Source organism: Podarcis gaigeae (genome assembly GCF_964106915.1).
Source record: "Podarcis gaigeae genome assembly, chromosome: 10".
Taxonomy (NCBI): Eukaryota; Metazoa; Chordata; class Lepidosauria; order Squamata; family Lacertidae; genus Podarcis; species Podarcis gaigeae.
Window position 1 is genome coordinate 12,984,307 of NC_139686.1, and position 26,305 is coordinate 13,010,611.

The window sequence follows — 26,305 nt, forward strand, 5'->3', positions numbered from 1 at the left end:
TTCTAAACTGGGTGGGTGGGTGGTATCAGTCTGAGAAAAGGCGAGGGTGTCTTAAAATGCAAATATCACCCCCTGCCATTTTAATACTTTTACATTTTTTTCTCACTCACTACCCCTTACTTCTAAGAAGATGCACCAATGTTACATCCTTTCGCAGCATCCCCATTCAACCTTTCTCTTCCTCTTCCAACTTCCCGACTTGCATTATTATTATTATTATTATTATTAGTGAGGGGAGTTGAAGTTGAGATAAAACCCACCACATTTTCTAATTCAGGTTTTTGTGTGTGTCTCCTTGATGGAGGAAAAAGCCGAGGCATGAATATGGCACCCTCATAATGATTTAACTAGAGCTTAATGAAATTTTCATCAGAACCTGCTGTTCATTTTAATGGCCTTTGAAAGACAATAGAACAATGGCTGGAGGGAAGAAAAGGTTTTTCTGTTGCATACATTTGTTTAAAAGCCCCAATGTTCTGTGGTTCTCTCTCTCTCTGCGCCACCCCCACCTCTTCCCTCATCTCTTCACAAAGCTGTAAGTCTTTTGTTTGTGCTATACATTTTCATTTTAGTGGAGCTCAGATAATGCATAAGCTCTGTTACTATTCTTATGTCTAAGCGTAACCTTTGCTTAATGGAGTCTCTGGAGCCTTGCATGGCTTCCCACTCAACATGGTATTCTCTCAACCTGCTCCCTTCTTTCCAATCTCTCTTTCTCCCCCCACCCACCCACCCCATCCTGAATACAGCTGGAACAGAACCACTTGAACCAGGCAGGTTAAGCTAAACTAAGCTGGGGGTACAAGCTCTGGAACAGGTAAGCAAAAGGAAGAAGAAGAAGAAGAAGAAGAAGAAGAAGAAGAAGAAGAAGAAGAAGAAGAAGAAGAAGAAACAGATTTTGGATTTGATATCCCGCTTTATCACTACCCTAAGGAGTCTCAAAGCGGCTAACATTCTCCTTTCCCTTCCTCCCCCACAACAAACACTCTGTGAGGTGAGTGAGGCTGAGAGACTTCAGAGAAGTGTGACTAGCCCAAGGTCACCCAGCAGCTGCATGTGGAGGAGCGGGGAAGCGAACCCGGTTCACCAGATTACGAGTCCACTGCTCTTCACCACTACACCACACTGGGGGAGTAAGTTTCCAAAGGGGACTTAAGAGCAACCTTTGCCAGTACGGGATTCTCTAAACGGTTTGGACCACAGTGCCCATCATCAGCCCCAGTCAGTGCAGGGGTTGATGGGAACTAAGTCCACAACTACTAGAATACACCATGTTGGGGAAGGCTGACATGGAGAGAACATGAGTTGTGTGACGCTCTCAATAGTGTGTAAAATGGAAGGCTTCACCAGATAACAGGGTGTACAGAAAAGTACTGAGGAGCAGGCAAGTTAGGAAGATATTGAAATCTCTCCTGGAAACCTTCTATTGTCCCCAGGCAGGCCTGTCTCCAGTGAGGAATAGGGACAAGCAAAGGAAGAACAAGACACTAATTACATCAAAGCCTAGAGAACTTTCAGTGCTGGATGCCACACACAGGTGACACTTGGAAGCAAATTGTTGCAGTGCTGCCACAGTGAGCCAAAGTGAAGAATGCCTGGGCACAGAGCATAGAAGTTGAACACCCCTCTTATTTTGTCCGCAGGTTGGGAGCACCATTGGACACAATGCAGGCGCATATGGCTCAGTGCCTGTGGGTTTCTGTGGATATTGTGCTGCAGTTTCCTACTTGGGTGCTGAATAAGTGCTATTCAGCATTTATTAATTAAATCACAGTACTTGTAAGCTGTGTTGGAGGCATCCACGATGACAGACAGTGTGAAGAACTTTACAATACAAATCAATTCAAACTAAAATTACTCAGAAAACCCAACAGAACTGATTGTCACAGCCAAGAACATCAGGAGTACGATTTGGCTCAACCTTCTTAAGCTATGCAAACAGTCTATTGAAATGGAACGGGCAAAAAATCAATAGACGTATGTCTTACAATCCAAAGTTAGTGTTATGGGGAAAGGAGAGAGATAGAACAAGGAATGCAAATACGTTTGCTTCTGTATTTGGAACACAGAAACGGTGGTCTTATTTTCACAGAACATTAAACCAGGATTGGGGAACTGTGGCCCTCTAGTTGTTATTGCTTCATTGGAAGAAGTGAAGTTACAGGAAAACAGGCAAAGGGCCTTCTCGGTAGTCATGCCCGCCCTGTGGAACACCCTCCCACCAGATGTTGAAAAGATAAATAATTACACCACCTTCCATAGACATCTGAAGGCAGCTCTGTATTGGGATGCTTTTAATGTGTGATGTTCTGCTGTGTTGTGCTTTTGTATATTATACTGGAAGCCACCCAGAGTGGCTGGGGTAACCCAGAAGGATGGGGTACAAAAACAAATTAGTGTTACAGGGGTACCTCAGGTTACGAACAGTCCTGCTTACGAACGCTTCAGGTTACGAACTCCAAAAACCTGGAAGTACAGTAGATGTCCCGGGCTGCAAACTTTACCCCAGGATACGAATGCAATCCGCTTCCAGGGCTGCGGGAGGCCTATGTAGGGAATGCGCACCTTGGGTTAAGAACAGACTTCCAGAATGAATTAAGTTCGTAACCCGAGGTACCACTGTATTGTTATTTATTACTGGACAGCATCTCACATCATTCCTGGTTGCTGGCCATGCTGGCTGGGGATGGTGGGACTGCAAGAGCATCTAGAGGTCCACAGGTTCCCCAGCCCTTCACTTACACCAGAGTTTGGCAATATGAAGAACAGGGCTACTCAGGTTCCAATGCTCCTCATACCCCTCTGGCAGAGTGGCAAGAGGGATTTGGACCCTTTGTTTCCATTTCAGATCCATCTAAGCTTGTTATGATGATTTAGTAGTACTTGGAAGAACAGCCGCTTTGTGGTGGGGTGGTGGTAATGAGGAGGTGGCCTCTTCAATGTTCAGCGCTGCCTTGTGTGTTTTTAACTTGGGGAGTCTCAGTTGATTCGTGTGGGGTGGTGGGAAAGGGCAGCAAACTTTCATGTGTTTCTAAGACCTTACCTTCTGGTTCGTTCTTGATGAGCTCCTCCATTTTCCTCTGTTTTAGAGTGTCCACAACGTCTGCTAGGCTGCCTTTGCGCCTTTCTGGAGTTCCCAGAGCTGTGCTGGAGAAGGACTCTCCGCTCTGACGCCCACCTTCTTCTGCCTTCAAGGGTGAGGTAGATGAGTTGTGCGGGGCAAATGAAGACATCACTTTATTGCCATCAACTTCCTGAAAGAGAAACGAGACCAGATGAAACACCTCTTTTTAAAAAGGAAAAAGAAAAAGAGAGAAAATCACCACAAGCATGTGAAAACATGAAGGAAAGAAGAAGGGTGGAGATGACAACAACAACCCTTTGTTCTTCCGAGTTCATTGCTGTTTGTTCCTCTGTCAAAACCTTTATTTAAATTGGGAAGAGAAGAAGGGGAAATATAGGTTCAAAAGTACGGAAAACAAAGACTTTCCATCAAGGATAAACTAAGATTACAGGATGGAGTGAGAAAGATTAGTGTTCAGGAGAGAAACATTACACACACACACACACACACACACACACACACACACACACCCTCCAAATGAGAACAGTTAACATTCACAGGTTTTCCAATAACAACAGTATGGATTACCTTTAATTGTTTGCTCCTTTACAGCTTTTTATGCTCAACCTGTCGGGTCTTTTTATTCCCCCCCTAAGAACCATTAATTTCCTGTTATTCCACCCACCCACCCCAAGTTCTTAATATCAGGATGGTTAGATGTTCTGACGAATGAAATAAATAGTCAGTGGCTCATACCACAATTGGGCCTTCCTTCTTCCCGCCCCCCCCCCCGCCCGCTCACACACTCCAAAAACACATTTCAAGCAACTATCTTTTATTCACGGATCAGATCATTTAGATCTTTCTAAATTATTCTTTCCCCACACACTTCAATCTCTCTTTTTTAAAACACACACACACACAAACTCTTTTAAAGACACAAATGTGGTCCTAATGATGCTTGCAAATGTAAAGTCCAATGACATAAGCACACACTTTCCGCCAGGAAAGGTGAGATCTGGCTCTCATTAAAGTTGCCAAGAATATCCTCACCTATTTTAATGGATTTGACTTTTAATAGCCACATTCTGGTCTGTCCTGATGAGACCAGCCTTCTTCACACCTTCTGATACTTCAAACAGTCTCCCCTTCCCTCCTTTACCTTTTGGCTCTGATTTGCTTTTTGTTCTCCCCTCCTTTGGAAATTCTCTTTCAGTTTCTTGATGTTTGTGTACTTTAAACTGCCTCTTTTGCAATTGGTCTGTAATTGTGTTGACAGTCCTCACATGGATCTGAGAAGCTAAGCACTAGCCTACAAAACCTATGCCACAATGTATTTTTAAAAGGGTTGAAGCCAATACTGTGCATGCATGAGTGGAACGGACACCACCACCCTCCCCTACCCTCCAGATATGCTCCAAGGGTTAGGCGACACGCACCCCAACAAATTTTAGAGGTGCACTGGAAGACAGCAAAGTCCTGTTGAAGTGGACGTCCACTTGCACGCTGTTGGGTTCCTCCTTAAGGGCTCTTATTCAACACTAGTTCAACTCAGTTAAGACCCATTAAAATTAATGGGCCTGCCCATTAATTTCAATGGGTCTACTCTAATTTAGGATCACCGAAGAATGGATGCTTTTGAATTATGGTGCTGAAGGAGACTCTTGAGAGTCCCATGGACTGCAAGAAGATCAAACCTATCCATTCTGAAGGAAATCAGCCCTGAGCACTCACTGGAAGGACAGATCCTGAAGCTGAGGCTCCAATACTTTGGCCACCTCATGAGAAGAGAAGACTCCCTGGAAAAGACCCTGATGTTGGGAAAGATGGAGGGCACAAGGAGCAGGGGACGACAGAGGACGAGATGGTTGGACAGTGTTCTCGAAGCTACCAGTGTGAGTTTGACCAAACTGCGGGAGGCAGTGGAAGACAGGAGTGCCTGGCGTGCTCTGGTCCATGGGATCACGAAGAGTCGGACACGACTAAATGACTAAACAACAACAACAACTCTAATTTAAATGGAAGAACAGTTGCTTCATGGCAGAGCATCCGCTTGCTTGCATGCAGGCAGTCCCAGAGCCAATCCGTAGTATCTCAAAGATGGGCCTGTCAGATTTTCGGAGAGCCAGTCAATTGTAGGCAGTGCTGAGCAGTGGTCTAAGTCAGCTTCCAGTAGAAACAGCCCAATGTCTTTTTAGCTGCTGCACAAAGAATTTATACATGTGTATAAATTTGCAATAGGTTCAACTGACTATGAGCACCCACTTGCCAATCTGAACATGGTTTGTAGCGATGAAGGCATGTTATTTCAGATATTTGAAGCACATGTTTTGGTGTTGAGTTGTTTGAAGTCAATAACTTAAGAAGCTGTTGCTCCTTTGGTCCCCAGAGGACAAGTAGTCTGGTTATTTCATCGGTTTAATGGTATGGAAGCTTCCAAGATGCACAGCATCTTAAGGTGAGCAGAAAACCGGTGGCAGAGAGCATATGTCACAGCCCTTATGGGACCAGAGGTTTTCAGAATGCATGTGCGGGTTCATGTGTTTGAATGCCCCTGCAATGTAAACAAACAAACAAAAACCTCCGGTTTGCAGGTCAGGTAGAATCCTTTCCCCTATATGCTAGCATTCTAAAGACAAGGAGGGCTTTTTGACATGAGGAAGAATTCAGAAATGAAATCTTCCACATGTAGCCTGAAGCTCAGGAAAAGCTGTACCACATTATATTTCATAGAATCATGAAACTAGAGAGGGTCTTCTTGCAAGCCCCCTGCCCAATGCAGGAGTTTAAAAACTAACAAAATTCTTTAATATATGGCAACCTTCTCCTTCTGCCTGATGATTTTATGTAAACTGAAAAATAAATCCATGTTCTCCAATCAACCTCCCCTAGATGTTTGCATTTCTTAAACAAGTGATGGGAATGCTCAAAAAGATGTTTACAGGAGAATGTCTGAAGCAGTGGGAAGAGCATAGGGGTGCATCCACTGCTAATACTACTCAGAAATTAATAGCAATGGCTAACTTTGGTTCATTTATAAAATCATAGAATTGTAGAGTTGGAACAGACCCAAAAGGCCATCTAGCCCAATCCCCTGAAATGCAAGAATCTCAGCTGAAGCATCTAATCCACTAATTTCAATGCATTCATTAATTTCAGTGGGCCTACTCTGAGTAAAACCTAGACGAATATAACCCAGTGACTTTTGCATTCCTGTCTTTGAACATGTATTGGGATTATTTAGCAGATTAATCTCCCCTTGACTTTCAGCATTTTGCCAATTTTGGACTTGTATTCAGAGTACAGAAATCACACAAAGAAAACCTTTCCTTAACTCTCTCCCTGTCTGCTTATCAGTCTGGTAGAGGTCCTAAATCTGGTCTGTGGCTGCTGCTTGAGGTAACTTTTGGTGGGTTTGTTAGAGCAACCATCACACCAAAACATTATTCCAAAGCTTTCTGACATTTATTGAGAGAAAGATACATCTCAATCTAAGCAAGTGTTTCATGTAAGCATTTAGGAAAGACACAAAGGCACCATGAACTGGCTTAAAAGGAAAAAGCACACCAGGCTTTGGTGAAGCTCCCCAAACTGCAAGTAGGGATGATTCAATTTCTCCATTTCAGTTTTTTGTTGTTGTTGTTGCTCATTCCCAATATCAATTTCAAATCTCCAAATTTCACATGTCTGCAATTTTTTTTAAAAAGTCCTTATGAAAATTTATCAACATTCTGATGCAAATTCCTCCTAATACGCACGGCTTATACATAATCCCCTCCAATATAAAAAGTTTCGCAAATCCATTTCCCCCAACATAATGCAAGTTTGCATGTTAATTTCAGTAAAAATATACATTACATTCACACTGTACGCCACAGTATGTGCATTTTTGTATACATTACTTGGCTGGGGAACTGCACTGCAAAATTCAGAGAAGTGTGAATTTTGAAGGGCAGCTATGCTTTGGTTCCCGTATTGTTTTGAAAACTGCAAATTAGATAAATGCATCTTTAAACACATATGGAATAGTATTCCTTCCCCATCCCTAGCTTGCAAGTAACTTGCATAGAAACATCAACAAAAAATTGGCATGAATGAGAACGGGGGAGGGGGAGGAGTTCCTCTCCTACTTTCAATAGACTGGTGAAATCTAGGGAACATTGGTCATCAGCCCCGATGGCAAACGATTGCAAATGTTGTTGTCTCCCTGCCCACTCTCCATTTTCAGGAATATTTTCTCTACTAGGGATCCATTCACCTGCTTAAGTTTGATTACATTTCAGCCCCTGGCTGTGTTAATCCTTCTAACAGTTTTATGAGGTTAGCAGCTGTCTCCACACAGGGAGACTCAGGGTTCCTACTTGGCATCATGAATCTCATGCTAATGGGCGATACAACAGCATTCAGCTCAAACAACAAAATGATTTCTTAAGGCTGTGTGTGTGTAAAGCAGCGCCAGAAAAACAACAACAACAACAACCCAGCAGCCTCCTCCTCTCTTTCAAATTACTTACCACAATACCCGATACAGTTTTTTTCTTTCCTCACTTCTAAGTGCAGCAGAGAAATTCAATTAGATCCTGTAGTGGGGTAACAATACTTCCCCCTTTCTTTGCCTGTTAACCCCCCTCCCCACGAGATTAGGAATAAAAGAGATTGACCCAAGAATTGTGTGTTCTCAGTCCATCCAGAGCTAATCACGGCGGAAGTTGCTATTCTAATTGCCAAAGAGGTTTCCCCACCAGTGACGGAACATCCCTCTTCCAAGGTTTAATGATAAAACAGGCTTCTGCCCTTTCGCGATGAGGTCAATAATCTTCCTTTGTTAATCTTGATGAAGCTTTGCTTAATCTAGCCCCCTTGTCACCTTTGTGACTGACAAGTAAAGTCATGTCACTGGACAATGGACTTTATCCTCGCACTGGATATTCTCTCTCTCCCTCTTGCAATTTTAACTAGCCTTCCCATCCTTTCCTAAAAGAGGAATAATTTTGTGAGACTTCCAGAGCACATATTTCAACTATATGCGTATGCATGTGTTTAAAAAGGTCTATCGTATTTGGGATTTATTGGAAGCAATTCTGAAACATCAGCTCTCAGATTCATGTTGGATATGACTCAGAAAGATTCTATAGTATTTTTTAAAATCTGTCACTGTTTCAGCTAGAACTTCATATTGTGCTTTGACTCATATTGACAGTCATCCCTCAGCCACCTTCTATTAAGCCCAATAGTAAATCCAGCCAGTTGGAAATAATGTGCAAAAATTAAACCTTTTAAAATAAAATTGCTTTTTTTTTTGCTTGCTAATGTCTTTATTAGAGGCACATATGTACCCTATTTCTGCTTGAGAAGACGAGCATGAACAGCCAATCATGATGTTCCACAGGCGCGCTCAGTTCATTCCAGAACTATATGTGATGAATTGTATCCTACAGGAATTTATGGTGTGGATTTCCCATAGGAACTGCCTGTGTCAATGTGACAATTTAAGAACGTAAGGATCAGACCAAAGGTCCACCTACTCCAGCATCTTGTTCTCAAAGTGGCCAACCAGCTACCAAATGGATGTCCACAGTCTACCCCACCTGAGATTCCCAGCAGTTGGTTTTTTTGAGCCATATAGCCTCCACTTCAAATGACCCCACAGGTCCTTCCCCCAAACTGGTGATGAAAGAGCAACTCGGTCAATTAGCAACAGCTAAACCGAAAGGCCAATACACACAAGGAAGTCCTTCTCAAGGGAAGAAGCACCCCAGAGAAGGCAAACACATACCAACCCAACAGCCAATCAGGAACAGCCTAAAAAAATGCCTTCCAGAGCCCCATAAAGAACAATCAACCCAAGCCCATTGTGGTCCTTTGCCCATTTGGTTGTCTTGTGTCTGCTTCTTGCCCTGACAGACATTTCCAGCTCTTGTTCCAAGCTACGCAAGAGCTGGGTCTCACAAGGCATTAAGTGACTCACTTAAGTGAAGCCTTACTTGCAGCAAGGCAAACTTGTGCCTCTGCTCCACCCCAGAAATATCCTCACTCCATTCATTTTTTTCTTCAGGTGGTGGCTTTTCTCAGTGTTCATTCATGTTTGTTTCCTTACATTTATACCTTGCCATTCATCCATCATGGAACCCAATGTAATTTATATATGGTTCCAAGCCACCTATGCAGGCATTGACCAGACTTAGACCAGCTTGGCTTCAGCAAGATGGTGGCTTCGTGTGCCTTCAGACCATGTCACAATTAGCAAACGGAGAATGGGGGGGGGACCCCAAATCCATGGCCAAACCCAATTAGGCCTGGCAGGGGCTCCACTTGCCCCACACCTAACATCATAAGTGACTTAGCCCTGGGGCAGGTAAAAAAGTGGCTGTAAAGGAACAATGGTGAGCTTAAGGAGCACTCCCAATTGTTCCTTGACATCCAAAGATTGCTGACAGTGACATTCAGCTGAACGGCACTGACAATAAGTCCCTTTTACGTTGTCACGTGACATTACAGTGGTGCTCCTCCCATCTGTTAAAGAGGTCCTTGAGAGATGGGGAAGGTCAGGATCCATCCTGCTGGCTAGATCCCAGTATTTACCCCTGGGATAGGGAATCATTCTTTTCTATAACTGGTATTTTGTTGTATAATTGTCCTTCAAGATGCAATTTGTAAGCTTTCCATCTGCTGTCTCTTTGGGACCAAACCTGTTTGCAAGGAAGAAACTCTGAAGTGTCTGGTACCTTGGTGGATTAGAAGAACACTGGCTGACAACCAAGTTTGCAAGAAAGAATGTTCTAATTTTCTCTTCTGGACTCAGAGGGGCTATTGGTTTTATTTTTCATGTTTCACAAATGTCTTATGCATTTCGCTCTATTCAGTGATATTCAACTGAGAGCAAACCCACTGAAATTAATGGACCTCATTTAGTCACGCTGGTCAATTTCAATAGGCCTGCTCTGAGTAAAGTCTAGTTGACTACTACCCATTGTGAGCAATTGCTGCCTGCTACTGTACAATTACGTTTCCAGCTAAAGAAATTGGTTCACCTTAAGTATTTGCAAGTTTTATTCTAGCTATGACCTGTAGGACGCGTGGACAGAGGGTAACATAAACTCATTACCCCACTCCCTGTCTTTGTCACTAGTGTTTTCACTAATCAAACAAGTTTTGCAGGTTTTGCAGCATTTCAAAAACCTACAAACCTATTTGATCAGAGAAAGCAACAGGAAGAAGTAAGGAGTTAGCAGTGATTGTGATACCACCTTCAATTCTCTAAATTGCCCAGCAGAAGCTTTACTAAATTTCTCAGTCTGCATAGTTGTATGCCGTGCTGTACAATACACTTTTTAAAAAAAACAAAAAAAAATGGAAGAAACTCAAACCTGACATCACCCCACACCATCAAACATTGTGTCTTTTGATGCAAGCTGGAAGCAACATGTAAATTCTTAACTTCTTCTTGCAAGACCACCAGCAAACACTTTACAGACCACAAATGATAGGCGGAAAACCACCACAAACTTTAATATAAGCTTTCTCCTCCCTTTGCTGTCCCCCCATCACCCTCCCACAAACAGACTGAGCACTGAATTGTTCATTGACCTGAGCTAATCCAGCCGCCTGTATTTGGGTAATTACAAGCCAGAAAGCTATGAACATAACTGCCCATCTGAGGACAGTAATGAATGGATAAGCAGTTTTTGCGGATGCAGTCTAGGAGGTCTTCCCTGGAAAATATATATATCTTAGAACGGGTTTTCTAGTTATGATGACCAGTGGAGTTGAGTTTAATGATCTGTTTTGTTTTTCAAACCTGAATTATTTCATTCATTGTTTAGCTAGCTTTCATTGGGCCAGTTCATATAACCCAGAAGCGGTGGGGTGGGCACTCCAAATTCCAGTGTGGATGCACAGAGATGGATGAACCCAGCAGGGCATCCCCTGTGAGCCTCCACCACAATGTTCACCATGTTAAAACATAGCGGAAAAGGAGTGTAGGAACCACATGGAGAAACAGAAGGAATGGAAAGCTGCAGCAAACTGCCTATTTGTCCACTCTAAAATGAATTATACAAATTCTCCATAAAAAACTACTGCTATGCCAAAATTGCATCACACTTTCTGCTAACCATACTCCAACAATTAATCAGGGGGTAATGCAGCACAAAATTATTGAAAAGGTGGGGATTTGGTTGGTGGAATTATCATGGATGAGATGGGGTATTAAGAAGATTCCACCTAAACATTAGGAAGAACTTCCTGACAGTAAGAGCTGTTCGACAGTGGAATTTGCTGCCAAGGAGTGTGGTGGAGTCTCCTTCTTTGGAGGTCTTTAAGCAGAGGCTTGACAACCATATGTCAGGAGTGCTCTGATGGTGTTTCCTGCTTGGCAGGGGGTTGGACTAGATGGCCCTGGTGGTCTCTTCCAACTCTATGATTCTATGATTCTATGATTTAAAACAACAACAACAACAACCCTTACCTTGGAGGTATCTGTATCTTTTCCACCTTTCTACAAATAATCTCTCTGCTGCTACTCTGCAGCAAACCCAGGTGTCTACATTTACATGAAAGCCCAGTCAAGGATGCCATGGGGTTCTGATGAACGCAGAGACGCAGACACCACTCTCTCACAGACGTCTCAGCCACCTCATAAGAAAGGTAAGTACAAACCCTGCTTAAAATGAAAATCTAAAAGAATTTCTCAAGCATTGTTGTTGTTTAGTCATTTAGTCGTGTCTGACTCTTCATGACCCCATGGACCAGAGCACGCCAGGCACTCCTGTCTTCCACTGCCTCCCGCAGTTTGGTCAAACTCATGCTGGTAGCTTCGAGAACACTATCCAACCATCTCGTCCTCTGTCATCCCCTTCTCCTTGTGCCCTCCATCTTTCCCAACATCAGGGTCTAATCCAGGGAGTCTTCTCTTCTCATGAGGTGGCCAAAGTATTGGAGCCTCAGCTCCAGGATCTGTCCTTCCAGTGAGCACTCAGGTCTGATTTCCTTCAGAATGGATAGGTTTGATCTTCTTGCAGTCCATGGGACCCTCAAGAGTCTCCTCCAGCACCATAATTCAAAAGCATCAATTCTTCAGCGATCAGCCTTCTTTATGGTCCAGCTCTCACTTCCATGCATCACTACTGGGTTCTCAAGCATTAGAAGAACATAAAAAAGACTGCTCCCTTCCAAGAGCCTAAGGAGGCCAAAGGTTCCATCTAGAACAGCATCCAGCTCTCACAGTGGTCAACTAGATGCCCACAGGAACCCTGAGTGCAGTAGCAATCTCCCAACTTGTGATATCCAGCAACTGATATTCATTCCCCCCCCCCAAAAAAAAGTGGCAGGGGAAAAGAAAACAGCCTCTTTCCCAAGAGGAGAAGGTTATCTGGAAATCTGAGGGCAGGATCTGGCACAACGCTCATAAATACTCAGAAGACAGGTGGAGTAGAATACCAGGCACAGTCAACTCACAAAAGATTTATGGAACAGAATGGGAGACATCTGCAACATTTAATTCATTAATTACTAGATCAATGAAGTGAAACTAAAAATAAGCAGGTAGCTGATTTTTTTTTAAAAAGTATTATAACAAGAGCTTATTAAACAATGCAGATAGAAAGCACCCATCATTAAAGAGGTATTCTCTCTCAAACACACGGGGAAAGCCTCTTCTAAGATGATGTCTGTTGTGACACCAGAGCACACCAGCTAAAAAACAAGGAAATAATTATTCTTCCTTGCTCTAGAAACTATACGAACAAAAATTTAGAAAAACAGCACAATCCTTAGCATGTTCTACATGAATCTGCTAAATGGGATTATCTGGAGTTTTGGAGTTTGTTGTCAGTAATATGCTGGTGATACACAGCTCTATTTCTCCTTTACATCTGCAAGCATGGCTCAGGATCACAAATACTTCAAGGACTGCCTTTCCCCACATGGACTGACCTGGATCCTGTGATCATCACCTGAGGCCCTTTATCAGGTGCCTCCCTCAAGAGAGGTCTGGAGGATGGCAAGAGCCTTTTTTGTGGTGGCTCCCCATTTGTGGAATGCTCTCCCCAGGGAGGCTTGCCTGGCACCTTCATTACATATCTTTAGATATTTCTCTTTGGCTGATTAAACATTAAAATAGCCTTTCAAATGTTTTTGTAGGAGGAGTGATATTGGTTTGTTTTTGTTTTATTACGTATTTAGTGCATTCATTTTGTAATTTTATGTTGTGAACTGCCCTGTGATCTTCTGATGAATGGCGGTATACAAATTTAAGGAATAATAGTAATACTGGGTTCAATGGGACTCACTGCCTAGTAAACATGTTTAGGAGTGCAGGGTCTTCTCTGTTGTGGTGCCCACCTTGTGGTATGCCCTCTCCTCCAAGATCTGCCTTGCACCAACCTTGCTTCCATTTCAGAGTTGGGTTAAAACTTGGCTCTTAACTTGAGCCTTCAGTAGTTAAGCTCGCTGCTTAATTCACGATGACCATTGCTTTTGTTTTAAAATTATTTATTGTTTTAATATTTATCTACTCCTGGTCTACAGCTGGGTTTGTTGCTGTAATTATTGGTGTACTCTGGCCTGAATTCCTTGGTCAGAAGACATATTTATTCAAGTAAATGAAGCGAATGATGAACCATTCTGCCCTCTGTTTGGGTTACCACCTTACTGAAAAAATAACTGAAATAGAGGAGGACAGGTCAAGGCTGAGACAGATTAGGTTATCACCACCGACATGTTTATTACAGTGTATTAAAAACACACACACCAAAATTTATGCTGGTTGATATAATATTTAAAAGGAAAAAGCACAAATTAAACTGTGAATTTATAACGATGTTCAAAACACTTGAGGTAAAAGCCAGCAACTTCTTCCACCCAGCCACTGCACAACTTGTTTCCTGCTTATCACTATCTCCCACTTCAAACCCTCCTCCTTAACTCACAAGTACTAGTACAAGTTGTCTTTCACGAAGGGCAGCCAATATGGTGCCTTCCAGATATTGTCAGACTACAGCTCCCATTTTCCCCATCCATTCGCCATGCTGGCTGGACTTGACGGGAGCTGGAATCCAATAGCATCTGGAACAGGGATCAGCAAACTAAGGCCCGCGGGTGAGATGTGGCCCGCCGGGCTTGTTAATCCAGCCCGCGAACCTTGCAGACCCTGCTGCCCGCTCGGTCAGTCCCCACGCTAAACAGGCATTGAATGAAGGACTCGCCGTGCAGGGACTGACTGAAGCGACGGGGCTTCCGGATGCCTCTGGGTGGATGGCGACTCTGGTATGGCCTCCGTGTCACCACAGCTTCCTCCTGCTCGGCTGCCTCGGTGGGAAGGGAGGGGTGGTGCCCAGAGGCGGCCAAGCGAGAGGAAGTGGCTGAGCAGGAAGAGCTGAGTGGGAGGAAGTGGTGGCAGCACGGAGGCTGCCTCCTCCGCCCAGGCCAGCGGTGTGGGCTCTGCGCCCCACTGAAACAGAGGAAGAGGATGACACTGCTGAAGATGAGGCGGCATCAGCGGCGGCGGCATGAGTGGTGGCGGCAGGGGTCCTTTCAGGAGGGGGGTGCTTTTGGGAGAGGGTGGGTTTGACCCCCTACAAGCTCTGAGGGACGGTGGACCAGTCCCCTTTTGAAAAAGTTTGGTGACCCCTGATCTGGAATGTAACACTCTAACTGAGCAAATAAATGAGGACTTCACCCAGGTCTTTAACTTTGGAAGCTGGGGCACTCGTGCCTGGGCCGAAGGAGTAAGGGAAATGTATCACATCCAACGCTATTGTTCTAGAGAAAGAGGTTCCGGAACTCACCATGAACACCTCCCTTGAGAAGTGCCTGAACTGAGTTCTAGTGAGTTCTAGTTGGAAAAAGCCCAGGTCACATCCAATACCAGCAAGGCCAGTGCAACACAGACTGGTCCAAAAAACCATTCCTCTCTTTCCTTCATGCTGATTTTTCCTTGGGTTAAATCTGATGCCGTTGCTTCTCTCAATGTTCCCTCTCAGCACCCGAAGTCACCCTCTTCCCCCCTCCTGGGTGCCTGTGCGAGTTGACATCCTTTCAGGCAGTTCTCCTGCCACATTTAGCCCTTCTGTATACATATTTAGCTCTTTCAATCTTTGTCCACAAATGAGTTCCTACAGCCCTTTCATCATTTCTCCTGCTCGCGTCTGAAATCCCTCCAATTTGTTGACATCTTTTGAGGTGCCTGGGATTGAACACAATATTTTACATGTAATCTGACCAGAAGCTATGAAGAGCAGGACAATTACCTCGTCGTTACCTCCCTTTCCCCTTTTCTGTGCCTCAGAGGAAGCTCACATCTAATTTGGTCTGTCACACCTAAATCTTTTTTCACCATTACTCCTTTTCCAAGTACATTCCTCCCCTTGATTATCTGTGTTTTGCATTTATTTTCCTTCTATCTGCATTAAATTGTAATTTTAAAAGCACAGCCTCATTTCATAATTCCCACTGATAACATATTTTTAACCCTTCTTCCTATTATTTCTCTCTTCTGACAGGAGCGGAATTCAAAATGTAACTAATCCTCTCTTTTTCACTACTTATTTCCTTTTTTAAAAAAGAAAAAAATGAGGAAGCCAGTAGACTCCTATACAAAGGCCAGAGTATATATTCTAAACCATTTTTTAAAGCCCCACTCATTCCCCATAGAAAATTCAGCTCAGAATGCCTAGTCCAGTGTTGAACAGGAGGTGTTCATTTTTTAAATGTGAATCAACCTCATTCACACTTCCCAAGCTAATATATTAAGTGAAACTCAGATGTTCTTCTAAATTTGCACACCCAAAAAGTGTGTGAAAAAAGCATATGTTGGGGGGATGAGGAAACATGCAGATATGCCCAAAGCAGTGAAAAAAATGCATTATATTTAAGGAAAATGTTTGCAAAAATGTCTACATTAGGTGACATGCACACAGAAATGTATATTTTTACACACAGAGAGACACAGACACACACAGAGATAGAGACAGAGATATACGAGATGTCATGTGTATGTTGGGTTTTTTGTTTTTAAATCACAAACTGATGATTTAATGAGGAGAACTGAACGTAGGTCTTGGGATGGGTGGGAATGAATTAAGACTGCATCCTAACAGTGGCATAGCGTGGGTTGTCAGCACCCGGGGCAAGGCAAGTAATTTGTGCCCCCTAACCCGTGGATTTGCTCCCCCTAACCTGTGGATTTGTGCCCCCTAACCCGTGGATTTGCACCCCCTAACCCTAACCCCAAGATGTTGCGCCCGGTGCGGCCGCCCCCCCCCCCTGCACCCCCCACGCTATGCCACTGCATCCTAAATTCTGATCTACATATCAGTCTGAGAGATGCGAGTCAAGCCAGTTAACTATTTCGGGCTGTAGGTGGGAGACAAAATTATTTGAATGCTTCCCCACAAGACGTATTCCCTATGTATTCCAAACTAGCATGCAGAGAGGAAGTCTCACCTAGAGGCATCTTCATGCATGATTGTTACATAAGAACATAAGAAGAGCCCTGCTGGATCAAGTCAACAGCCCATCTAGTCCAGCTCTTCTGTCATACTCTGTCATGAAACCTGCCCCTGTATCTAGGGGACTCCTTCTACTAGTAAACTGGTGAGTGCCAACAGGACTGCAGCCCAAATGGGGCTGTTGAGTAATAACAGGGAATTTGTAGGAGCTCGCTCAGGAGAGGTGGAAATGGTGCATTATTTTAAAAGACACCAGTAGGTTGGCTGAACAGGAGCACTTAGCACTGCAACATTCGGTTGCAGGTCTCAGTTATTTATTATTAGTTACACCAATGTGTTGGAATTAGCCCCGCAAAAGCCAAATTGCTAAAGGTGTTCTGAGTTTCCTCAGCTCCTGTTGCCCCCAAGAACGAAGGAAAGCACATATCTGTGACAGGGACGTATTTCCTTGACTAATAGAGCCTGGCTTTAAACAATCTGGTGTTTCTGGCCTTCAGATCTACAAAGAGCAAATCTCAGGGTATGATCCAGCCAGGTATTGCTGTGCCTAACGGCACTGAACTGATACGCATCGAGGGTTCTACAAAAACCCCTCTGAAATCCATTCATTATACTTAGCAACATCAAACAGAGAAAAATAATTAAAAGGCTCCCATTGAGCACCTAGAGACCTTGAGCACAGATAGGGGGCGAACACAAAGGCAGGGTATTTGGTTACAGGAGTCATACTTCAGCTTTTTAATTATTATTTTTTATGGCAGATTTGGTGGCCTGTCAGGGATTTACACGCCTCCCATCTTTCATTTTTAATGGCTCTGCACTGAACATGCATGATCCGTGCACAACATGTGAATGGTTAGTTGTAGGTGGATTTAAAGAAAAATAAGCGTTTTTAAGATGTGTTGAAGCGTGGGTTTCTCATTCTTAAAATATAATTGCCTGAATAAATTAAATTATCCAGAGGAGCAGTAGAAATAAGATGCAAATGACATTATAACCAGGGTCTGCTCTTGTCCAAGTTATGTGCAGACTAACAATATTATTATCCCTTTCCAGAGGAGTCCTAATCCCTTCTCAAATCACAGCAAACCACCCAAGAAAGGTGGACTCTGCAGGCATACGGTTGTGTTCACCGGGGAGACTGGGGGGGGGGGGACTTATGCATTGCACATGCAACTTCACCTTTGTACTGGAGTAACAATGAGATTCTCTCTGATCTGCTTGGGATTGGCAGTTCCAACCACTGGTCTCCTGGAACATTGGTGAAGGGGGTTAGGAGGAAGTGAACCAGGAAAACAGATAGATAAAGACAAGACAAGCATGGATTTGCATTGCAATAACCCCTTAAAATTGCATCAGGTGACTGCACCAGGGTAAACCTGCTTTGAATGGCGCTTGACTCCATCCTGCTCCCTCCATACAACCCAGGCTTGGCATGATCCTGAGTCAGCAAATATGGACGGTCAAGTCTGTCACGTCCTACAGAAAAGAGGTCAAATCATGCTGAGCATACTGAGCAAATCATCCTGAGCAAGTGAGCAAATATGGATGGTCAAGTCTGTCACGTCCTACAGAAAAGAGGTCAAATCATACTGAGCAAGTGGACAGCTTTTGGATGATGACACTGCATCACCACATGGCGTGCATGGAGGGGGGTGCCATTTTCAAGCGTACAGTTTCTGCACACAAGTTCTGGACTCCCCAAGTCTTTGCCCGGACCATACCCAAGCTGAGCTCACTAGGTTTAGATGAGAAGCGGAGTCCAAGACATAGGTCTACCTGCTCACGGTCACCTTCTGTGATTGGCTACCTCATCATCCATAAGCCTGCCAAGCAGGCCAAAGTGACAAGTCTACTCATGCCTGCACACATTCCACTTCCTGGAGTCTGTCTTGTTGTTGTAGCAGAATGATGATGAAACACACTCCAAGGTGAAATGATGCTATGGAGATAAGAAGAGCTTAGTTCACATTAGATGCCTGAGCTCACGACTCCTTTCAACCCACCTTTCAGTGTCCTGTAGATTGTGTGTCTGACCTTTGATTACTTCCTCCAACATATTTTTTTATTCCTGGCACTTAAAGTGTAGAAAGGTGGCAGGAGCGAGTGAGAGGCACAGCTTAATTTTCAGATCCTGGATTAAGTCCGCAAGCGGAGGTGATTATACATGTGTTTGTGTGATCCTTCTTTGATGTGAGCATATTTCGCCCGACTCCGTCCACATGACCCTATAATGGCATATTTGCCATAATTGTTCTGACAATATCCACCCGCTAAGTGTTGAGGTCAATTGGTCATGAAGAATGAGCTGCACGCTTCTGACATGAGAGTAAATAAAGAGACTGACACTCCATTAACCTTCATGACAACAGTTATTTATCAAAAAATAAAAATGGATTTCCCAAAAAGGAATGGAGGATTCTTCAATGGGGAAAGGTTAAGTGCTATAAAACAAAGTCATTCTTATTAGCAAGTGGGTGGTATCACATTAAACTTCTGAAACAATGTTCCAGGTCCATTAAATGTCCTTAAAACCTGCCACAAACTGCCCAAGGCCTAACATATGCAGTCTCCCTACTTTCCTGAACATATACACTCCAACATTTCTCTGATGAAAATAGGGACATCCTATTCCATAATAATGATAACAACTCTGGGCAGCTTCCAAGATATATAAAAACATAATTAAACATTTTAAAACTTCCCTATAGAGGGCTGCCTTCAGATGTCTTCTAAACGTTCTATAGTTACTTATCTCCTTGGCTTGGTGGTCACAGAAACTCTATACCCTCCAAATCTTTCTGATGGAAATAGGGACATTCTAAGGAAAAGAAGGACATTCTAGGACCAAATCAGAAATCAGGATGGCGTCTGTAAATTTGGGACTGTCCCTGGAAAACAGGGACACTTGGAGTGTCTGTAAACTATAGTGTAGTTCCTCAGGAAAAGTTACCACTAGCGATGTAAGAGGAGTTGTACCAAAACAGAAATTGGAGTTGAAAATGCTAATGCATATTTTCCTCATCTACAGTGCAAAAAGAGGGTGACCTGCTGAACTGCAAAGCTCACCAAGGCTGCAAATTCAAGCAACAGGACTACTCTCAAATTAACCTGGAAGGTAATTAATGCAGGTACACATTTTGGAATAAAGCCATCTCATCAATCAGTAATAAATACCTGCAAGTTCTAATGCAGGGTGACTAAATCTGTGTGTCCCGTCCCCGTCCCCCCCCCCCCAAGATTTTGTTGGGCTCCCAAGTTTGATAGCTCAGTGGGTAGAGCACAAGACTCTGAATCTCAAGGCCATGGGTTTGAGCCCCATGTTGGGCAAAAGATTCCTGCATTGCAGGGGGTTGGACTAGATGACCCTTCCAAATCTGCAATTATATATCTGGACTCCCATTAGCCCTAGTCTGTATGTTTGAGGCTGATGGGATTTGGAGTCCAACAACTTCTGAGCAGCATAGGCTGCCCACCACAGATTCTAAAGAGTCATTCTGGAAGAAGACACCTAGAAAGGCAAGCTGTTCAGTTGCTGAGAGAGAACCCCAAAAGGGCAACTGCCTCAATTAATCTTATTCCTGTGCAACATCCAAACTGAATTAGATGGTTTTAGCCTCCGCCTTAATTAAAAACCAAATCAGGCAGTTGGAAGTCTACTAAGGTTTTGATAGGGGATGAAATATATATCCTTTATTTTCCATTTTTGGCGTGATGATGTTAATTTAGTCCTTTTGAAGAGATGCTTTAGGGGACCCAGATCATACTTTGTTTAATTTCAAGCAAGATAGCTCAATGTAGGAGGTGGTTAAAAAAAAGAAGAAGAATTTCCTTTTCCTCCCTCACAGATTCCTTCTTCTTTTTTGTATTTTAAAAAGAAACGTTCTTGTTTGCTTAAAAAAAGAAAAACCCAAACCTTCAAAACCATCTGGAAGTCCTCCGCCAAAAGTTTGGTATTTTAAATATCACCTCCCCCTCTTTTCTTAAAAAGTGTGTCTATATGTGTGTCTTTGTGTGACGAACAATTAAAAAGCACAAAAATTGCCTGACACCCCTAAGAACAGAACGACACCATCAAGAAAGAGAATAGTTAAAATGCTAGGGAAAATCTTCCCGCAATTCTGGGCCCATGGCTCTTTTTTCTGTAACTGGCTTCTAATAATAAGATCCGTTTACTTTCAAATTTATATCCCACCCTCCAGCACAGTAACAGATCATCAAGTTAGCTTACCAAAAGAAAAATTGAAATACACACAATTTATAAAACCACCTAAACACAGATCCGCATACAGCAGTTCATTAGGAGTAATCCACAGCACCAACAAATCCAGCATCAGTCAAAGGCTGCAAAATTCTGCTCTGTGGGGTTGCCAACCCTGGAAATAAATAAATAAAAATCCTGCTAACTGCCAATGTTTCTTGGCAGGGGGCAGAGGCCAAGAGATCTCCAAGTCTGTCTGTCTGTCTGTCTGTTGTGTGTGTGTGACAGGGAGGGGGGCTGTTTCAGAAATGAGTTTCATATGCATAAAATGCAGGTGTTTGTATTCATTTAAGTTTTTTAAAAAAACCTCATATGAATGTATTTGCAGAGAAGCTTTTGCATTAGGCAGGAGGTTTCACTCTGGCAAATGCAGCAAAAAAAGTGGGTGTTTCTGTTTCAGGTTAATTGATGGCTCATCCCAGAAACCCAAGTTGTATATCTCTCATAGCAAGAGGGTGAAACCAGTAGCAGTAACAGCTGGAAGTTCATCAGTGAAGATGATACAAACAAGTTGCTTAGGATCTCTCTCTGGGGCAAGAGAGACGAAAGTTAACTGAACTGTTTTAAGGACCACATTGTTTGCTCTCTTGTTTAAGAGCAATATGTTACTTTGTAACTCTGTAATGTATATTTGTAACTATTTTGAGACTGATCTGCGTTGAAACTCATTGTTGTGGTGGATAGCAAATTCTTTTCTCCATGACACAGATTGCCATCAAACTACTGAACCATTCTCTCTCTCTCTCTCTCTCTCTCTCTCTCTCTCTCTCTCTCTCTCTCTCTCATGCTCTCTCTCTCTCTCTCTCTCATTCATACACATGCACATCAAAATATAACTACACAAAGTCCGGATCAGGGATTCCACTTGCAGCAAGTGTAACAGGCACTTCCTTCTTCCACATTTGAGGAATGCGGCCTCGGTTCAGTGGAAGCTGCCATTTCTTCCACGAATGCATTAAGACAGGAGTCTCATAGTGACTCACGCAACCAAGGTTTCAAAACTTGACGCAGCTGCTAGTCCAACCCCCAACTTCCACATCTCTGATGCACAAGAGCAGGGTCAACGTGCACAGGGCCTACACATGTTTATCTGGAACCATGGCAAGGTTCCAGATCACGCACACACTTGTATGCGCATAGGAACCATTCTTACATTCTGTTTCCTTTAGGAAAGTTGGAGCCAGTGGATAGGGATGGGGGAGGAACAAAATTCAGTTTGCAATGAAAACGTTGGCCTACCGAAACTTGACTTTCAGAAACAATTTGCAAACTATAACACAGTTTCGCAGTGCAGTTCTGCAGCCCCAAATGTGCACAGGAATACATAGACTAGGGCAAAGTGTGCATTGAAAATGCATACATTAGTGTAAGGAGCATACAAAAACACATTATATTGAGGAAAGCTGATTTGCAAAAATGAGCAATTTAGGGATAATTGCATACAAAAATGTGTAGATTAGGAGAGAGAGAATGTAAAACTAGGAGATGGTTGGGAAAGCAGGGTCAGCTAGGATAATCATTTTCCTATCCATGCATGTGTACATAATGGATTGCTCCTACAGGTAAAACTTGGAAAAGGGGCTGAACTTAATGTTCAGCCAGATTTGTATGGGGTATGTTGAATGGCCCCCAGCCATTCTTTAAAGATAAGTGCTAGCATCAATGAATTGGGCTGAGAAACAATTGGGCAGCCATTATTATACAGTCATACCTCGGGTTGCGAACGTGATCCGTGCCGGAGGTGCATCCACAACCCGCTGTGCCGTGTCTGCACATGCGTGCGATGCGATTTGGCACTTCTGCACATGCGTGTGATGTCATTATGTGTGTCTGTGCATGCGCAAGCACCGAAACCCGGAAGCAACCTGTTCCGGTACTTCCAGGTTCGACGCGGTCCACAACCCAAAAACGCACAACCCACAGTGTTCGTAACCCGAGGTATGACTGTACCTTCAGAATCAGCATAATATGGCTCTATCTAGATAAACCAGTCACAATTCTTGCAGCAGGTGTCAGCACCTGTGCCTTCAAGCACCTGGGTGCATAACCCAGCCTATGATACTACCCAGGTCAATCTGAACACATTAAATATATACTGCAGTCCTCCGTCTTTTTGCTACAGAACAGTTTTATTTCAGCAAGAAAAGGGGAGAGTGTTTTATTATTATAGCCTCGTCCACTAGCATTTCCCCTTTCTTTTTTTTAAGTCGGAGACTCCATCTACCAGATTTTTGTATGCCAGAACTATTGAAAAAAAAGTTCATGAATGAATAAGGCTTTCCAACGTAGGAAGCTTAAAACACACACGAAACAAGTGTGAATAGGGAAATAAAACAATAAAGAGACAGCAAAAGCAGAATAGGAGAGCTACAAGTGATTAGCATATTTTAATTACATATAATTGATCTGCCCACCAACATATTGTGCTTATTCTGACATGCCCCCAATTCCCTGAAGGTGGCTTCACAATAGAGCCGTCCATGTGTGAAATGTAAATGAGATTTCTCAGGGACTATTCTCAAGCCAGGTCAGCCTTCTGAGTCGTGGGGTCGTATGCACGGAAAGGGAATCTTTCAAACAGAGCAGGGCAGGCTGTCCGTGACAGGGCGCTTATGAGTGGGGGAAGACATAGGGACAGCCATAGCTCAGCGACAAAAGAGTTTACCTCTTGTTCCTCCAGTTAAAAGATGGTTTGGGAATCCGAGTCCTGGAGGTCAAATGCAGCCCTTCAGTACTCCTTATCTGGCCCTTGGGGATCTCCCTGGCCCATGCCCCTTCCTCTAACCATGCTTCTCAGTTGCCCTCCTCTGGGTGCTTTTGCCTGGTTGGAAGGTGCCTTTGAACTGTGATAGCGCTTGTTTGGATGGAAAGAGACATTGGAATAGCTCAGTCATTAGAGCATGAAGAAGAGTTTGGATTTGATATCCCGCTTTATCACTATCCAAAGGAGTCTCAAAGAGGCTAACATTCTCCTTTCCCTTCCTCCCCCACAACAAAAACTCTGTGAGGTGAATGAGGCTGAGAGACTTCACCCAGCAGCTGCATGTGGAGGAGCGGGGAAGCGAACCCGGTTCACCAGATTACGAGTCTACCACTCTTAACCACTACACCACACTAGCTTCCTTAATCTCAGGGTTGTGGGTTCAAAAGTTTCCTGCATTGCAGGGGTTGGACCAAATGACTCTCGGGGTCTCTTCCAACTCTACAATTCTATGATTCTGTGTGTAGTCAGAGTCCCAGACATTGCTCCACACACTTTTGCCTCTGGCCCCATCCACCTCTGACATGAAGCCATCAGAAGGTTCCCCATGACAGAATGTGGTCCCTGAGCTTCAGATGGCTCCCAATCACTGAGGTAAAGGGATATCAGGTGGCAGGGTTGGGAAACAAGGTTGTATCTAATGCTGGTCATACATTGGGTTGTATCCGATGTAGCGCTAAGTGAAAACCACTTAATTTGTTCTGGCATTCTTGTTCCGTTGGTGAAATGCGTTGTGCCAGCAGAACATTGTTATGCAAAAGAATGCATAAGCAGGTTGTTGGTGCACATCTTTGGTGCACAACAAGTTTCTGCTAGTTCCACGGTTGCGTTGGATTGATGGGGTGAATTACAACTCAACCATCTGCCCCAGAAAGCGCCTTTGCAATAGCAAAGGAAAATTGGATACAGGCCAGAACCAGGGTGGAGTCTTGTGACTCATGTGCAGGGCCAAGGCAGCCCTTTGGTGGCTCTCAGGTAGAGTTCATGAGTTTACTGGCTTTTAGACCTTATTTGATAGCACAAATACGTACTGGTTGTATCAGTAACATTATGGCTGGTTCAAATCAAATCAAATCCCTTTATTGGCATCACAATATAAAATGTTTCAAATCACTGGGATAATTAAAAGGACAAGGGTGAAGCTGTCAAGGGTTATGGGGTCACACTGTGGTCGTGTGCACTTAGATGTTCTTCTACGCCTAGTCTATTTCCCAAAGGGATGGTTCATTGGAAACCCTTTCGGGTAAAATTGTGGCTAAAAAGGAAGCTACTAGAGCTTCCTAAACTTCCTTGTAGATCAGACTGTAATTCCCAGACTGGTTGCTCACTTCTCCAACTTCTGTGATGAAGTTTTAAGGTGCAAAATGTGGAAACACAAATAAATAAACAAACATTTTACATAAAATTTGCAGGCATTATGGATGAACACATTATAAAGTTTGCATTTTGCATTTTTAAAAGTGTGTACTTCCTTTAAAAACTAGGTGCAAAATGTGGACAATTTAATTGCAGACTTTTTATGCATTATTTCACAAAACGAAACCCCACACAAATGGGCTGGGGAAGGCCTATGATTGAGCTGCCAGCAAAACTGAAACAGGATGGAAATACGCTGTTCAGCCATCCCTATTCTGCTTGGATATAGCAGGGAAAATGCTTATACACAATGACTTGGGATTACGGAAGGGAGAAAAATGCGATTCAGTTTAGATTGTAAGGCGAACCTACATAGTTCCTGTTTTTTCAAAACAATACACAAACCAAAACACAGCAATTTTACAATGCATTTCTCCTGCCAAGTAATGTGGGAAAAAATATGCATGCACAAAAATTGTGCACATTATTACATATGTTAGTGACTAACATATATCAAGGTAAATATTATATATTATATTGGGACGTGGGTGGCGCTATGGTCTAAACCACTGAGCCTCTTGGGCTTGCCGATCAGAAGGTCGGTGGTTCGAATCCCTGCAACAGAGTGAGCTCCCGTTGCTGTGTCCCAGCTCCTGCCAACCTAGCAGTTCGAAAGCATGCCAGTGCAAGTAGATAAATAGGTACTGCCGTGGCAGGAAGGTAAACGGTGTTTCCATGAGCTCTGGTTTCCGTCACAGTGTTCCGTTGCACCAGAAGCAGTTTAGTCATGCTGGCCACATGACCCAGAAAAGCTGTCTATGGACAAACACTGGCTCCCTTGGCCTGAAAGCGAGATGAGCGCTGCAACCCCGTAGTCTGGTCTTTTGACTGGACTTAACTGTCCAGGGGTCCTTTACCTTTACCTTATTATATATTAGTCAGTAGCTGCTAACCATGATATGTTCTACCTCCACTATTGGAGCTCATATGCTTCTGAATACCAGTTGCTGGAAACCGCAGGAGGGAAGAATGCAGTTGTGCTCATGGCCTGCTCTCATACTTCCCACGGGAATCTGGTTGGTCACCCTGAGAGCAAAATGCTAGATGGGCCATTGGTCTGATCCAACAGGCTCTTCTTATGTTCTTATGGAAACAACACAAAAACACATTATAATAGGGGGAAACTGGTTTGCAAAAATGTGCAAAATGTTAAGCAAAACTCGGCACAAAACACACACACATATATATAATTAGAAGATATTCACACTGAAATGCTTGTGAATTTTCATGAGGGCTTTTTGCCAACTAGAACCACAAACTGATATGAAAACGTGGAGAGCTGCACGAGATTGGAAAAACGAGAAACAGAGAGAATTCGCAATTGGCAATATTCACCCATTCCTACTCAGGACAAA

General features: G+C 43.4%; 1 protein-coding gene across 18 annotated transcripts in view; it reads right to left on the bottom strand.

The window, feature by feature from the left end:
- The window catches only part of SOX5 (SRY-box transcription factor 5), a 769,299-nt gene that overhangs the window by 288,218 nt on the left and 454,776 nt on the right, over positions 1-26,305 (bottom strand). For all 18 annotated transcript variants that reach the window (XM_083700221.1, XM_083700226.1, XM_083700235.1 and 15 more), the window contains one exon: positions 3,044-3,254. In XM_083700221.1, coding sequence (XP_083556347.1) covers positions 3,044-3,254 — 211 coding nt within the window. The remainder of the gene's footprint in view (positions 1-3,043; positions 3,255-26,305) is intronic.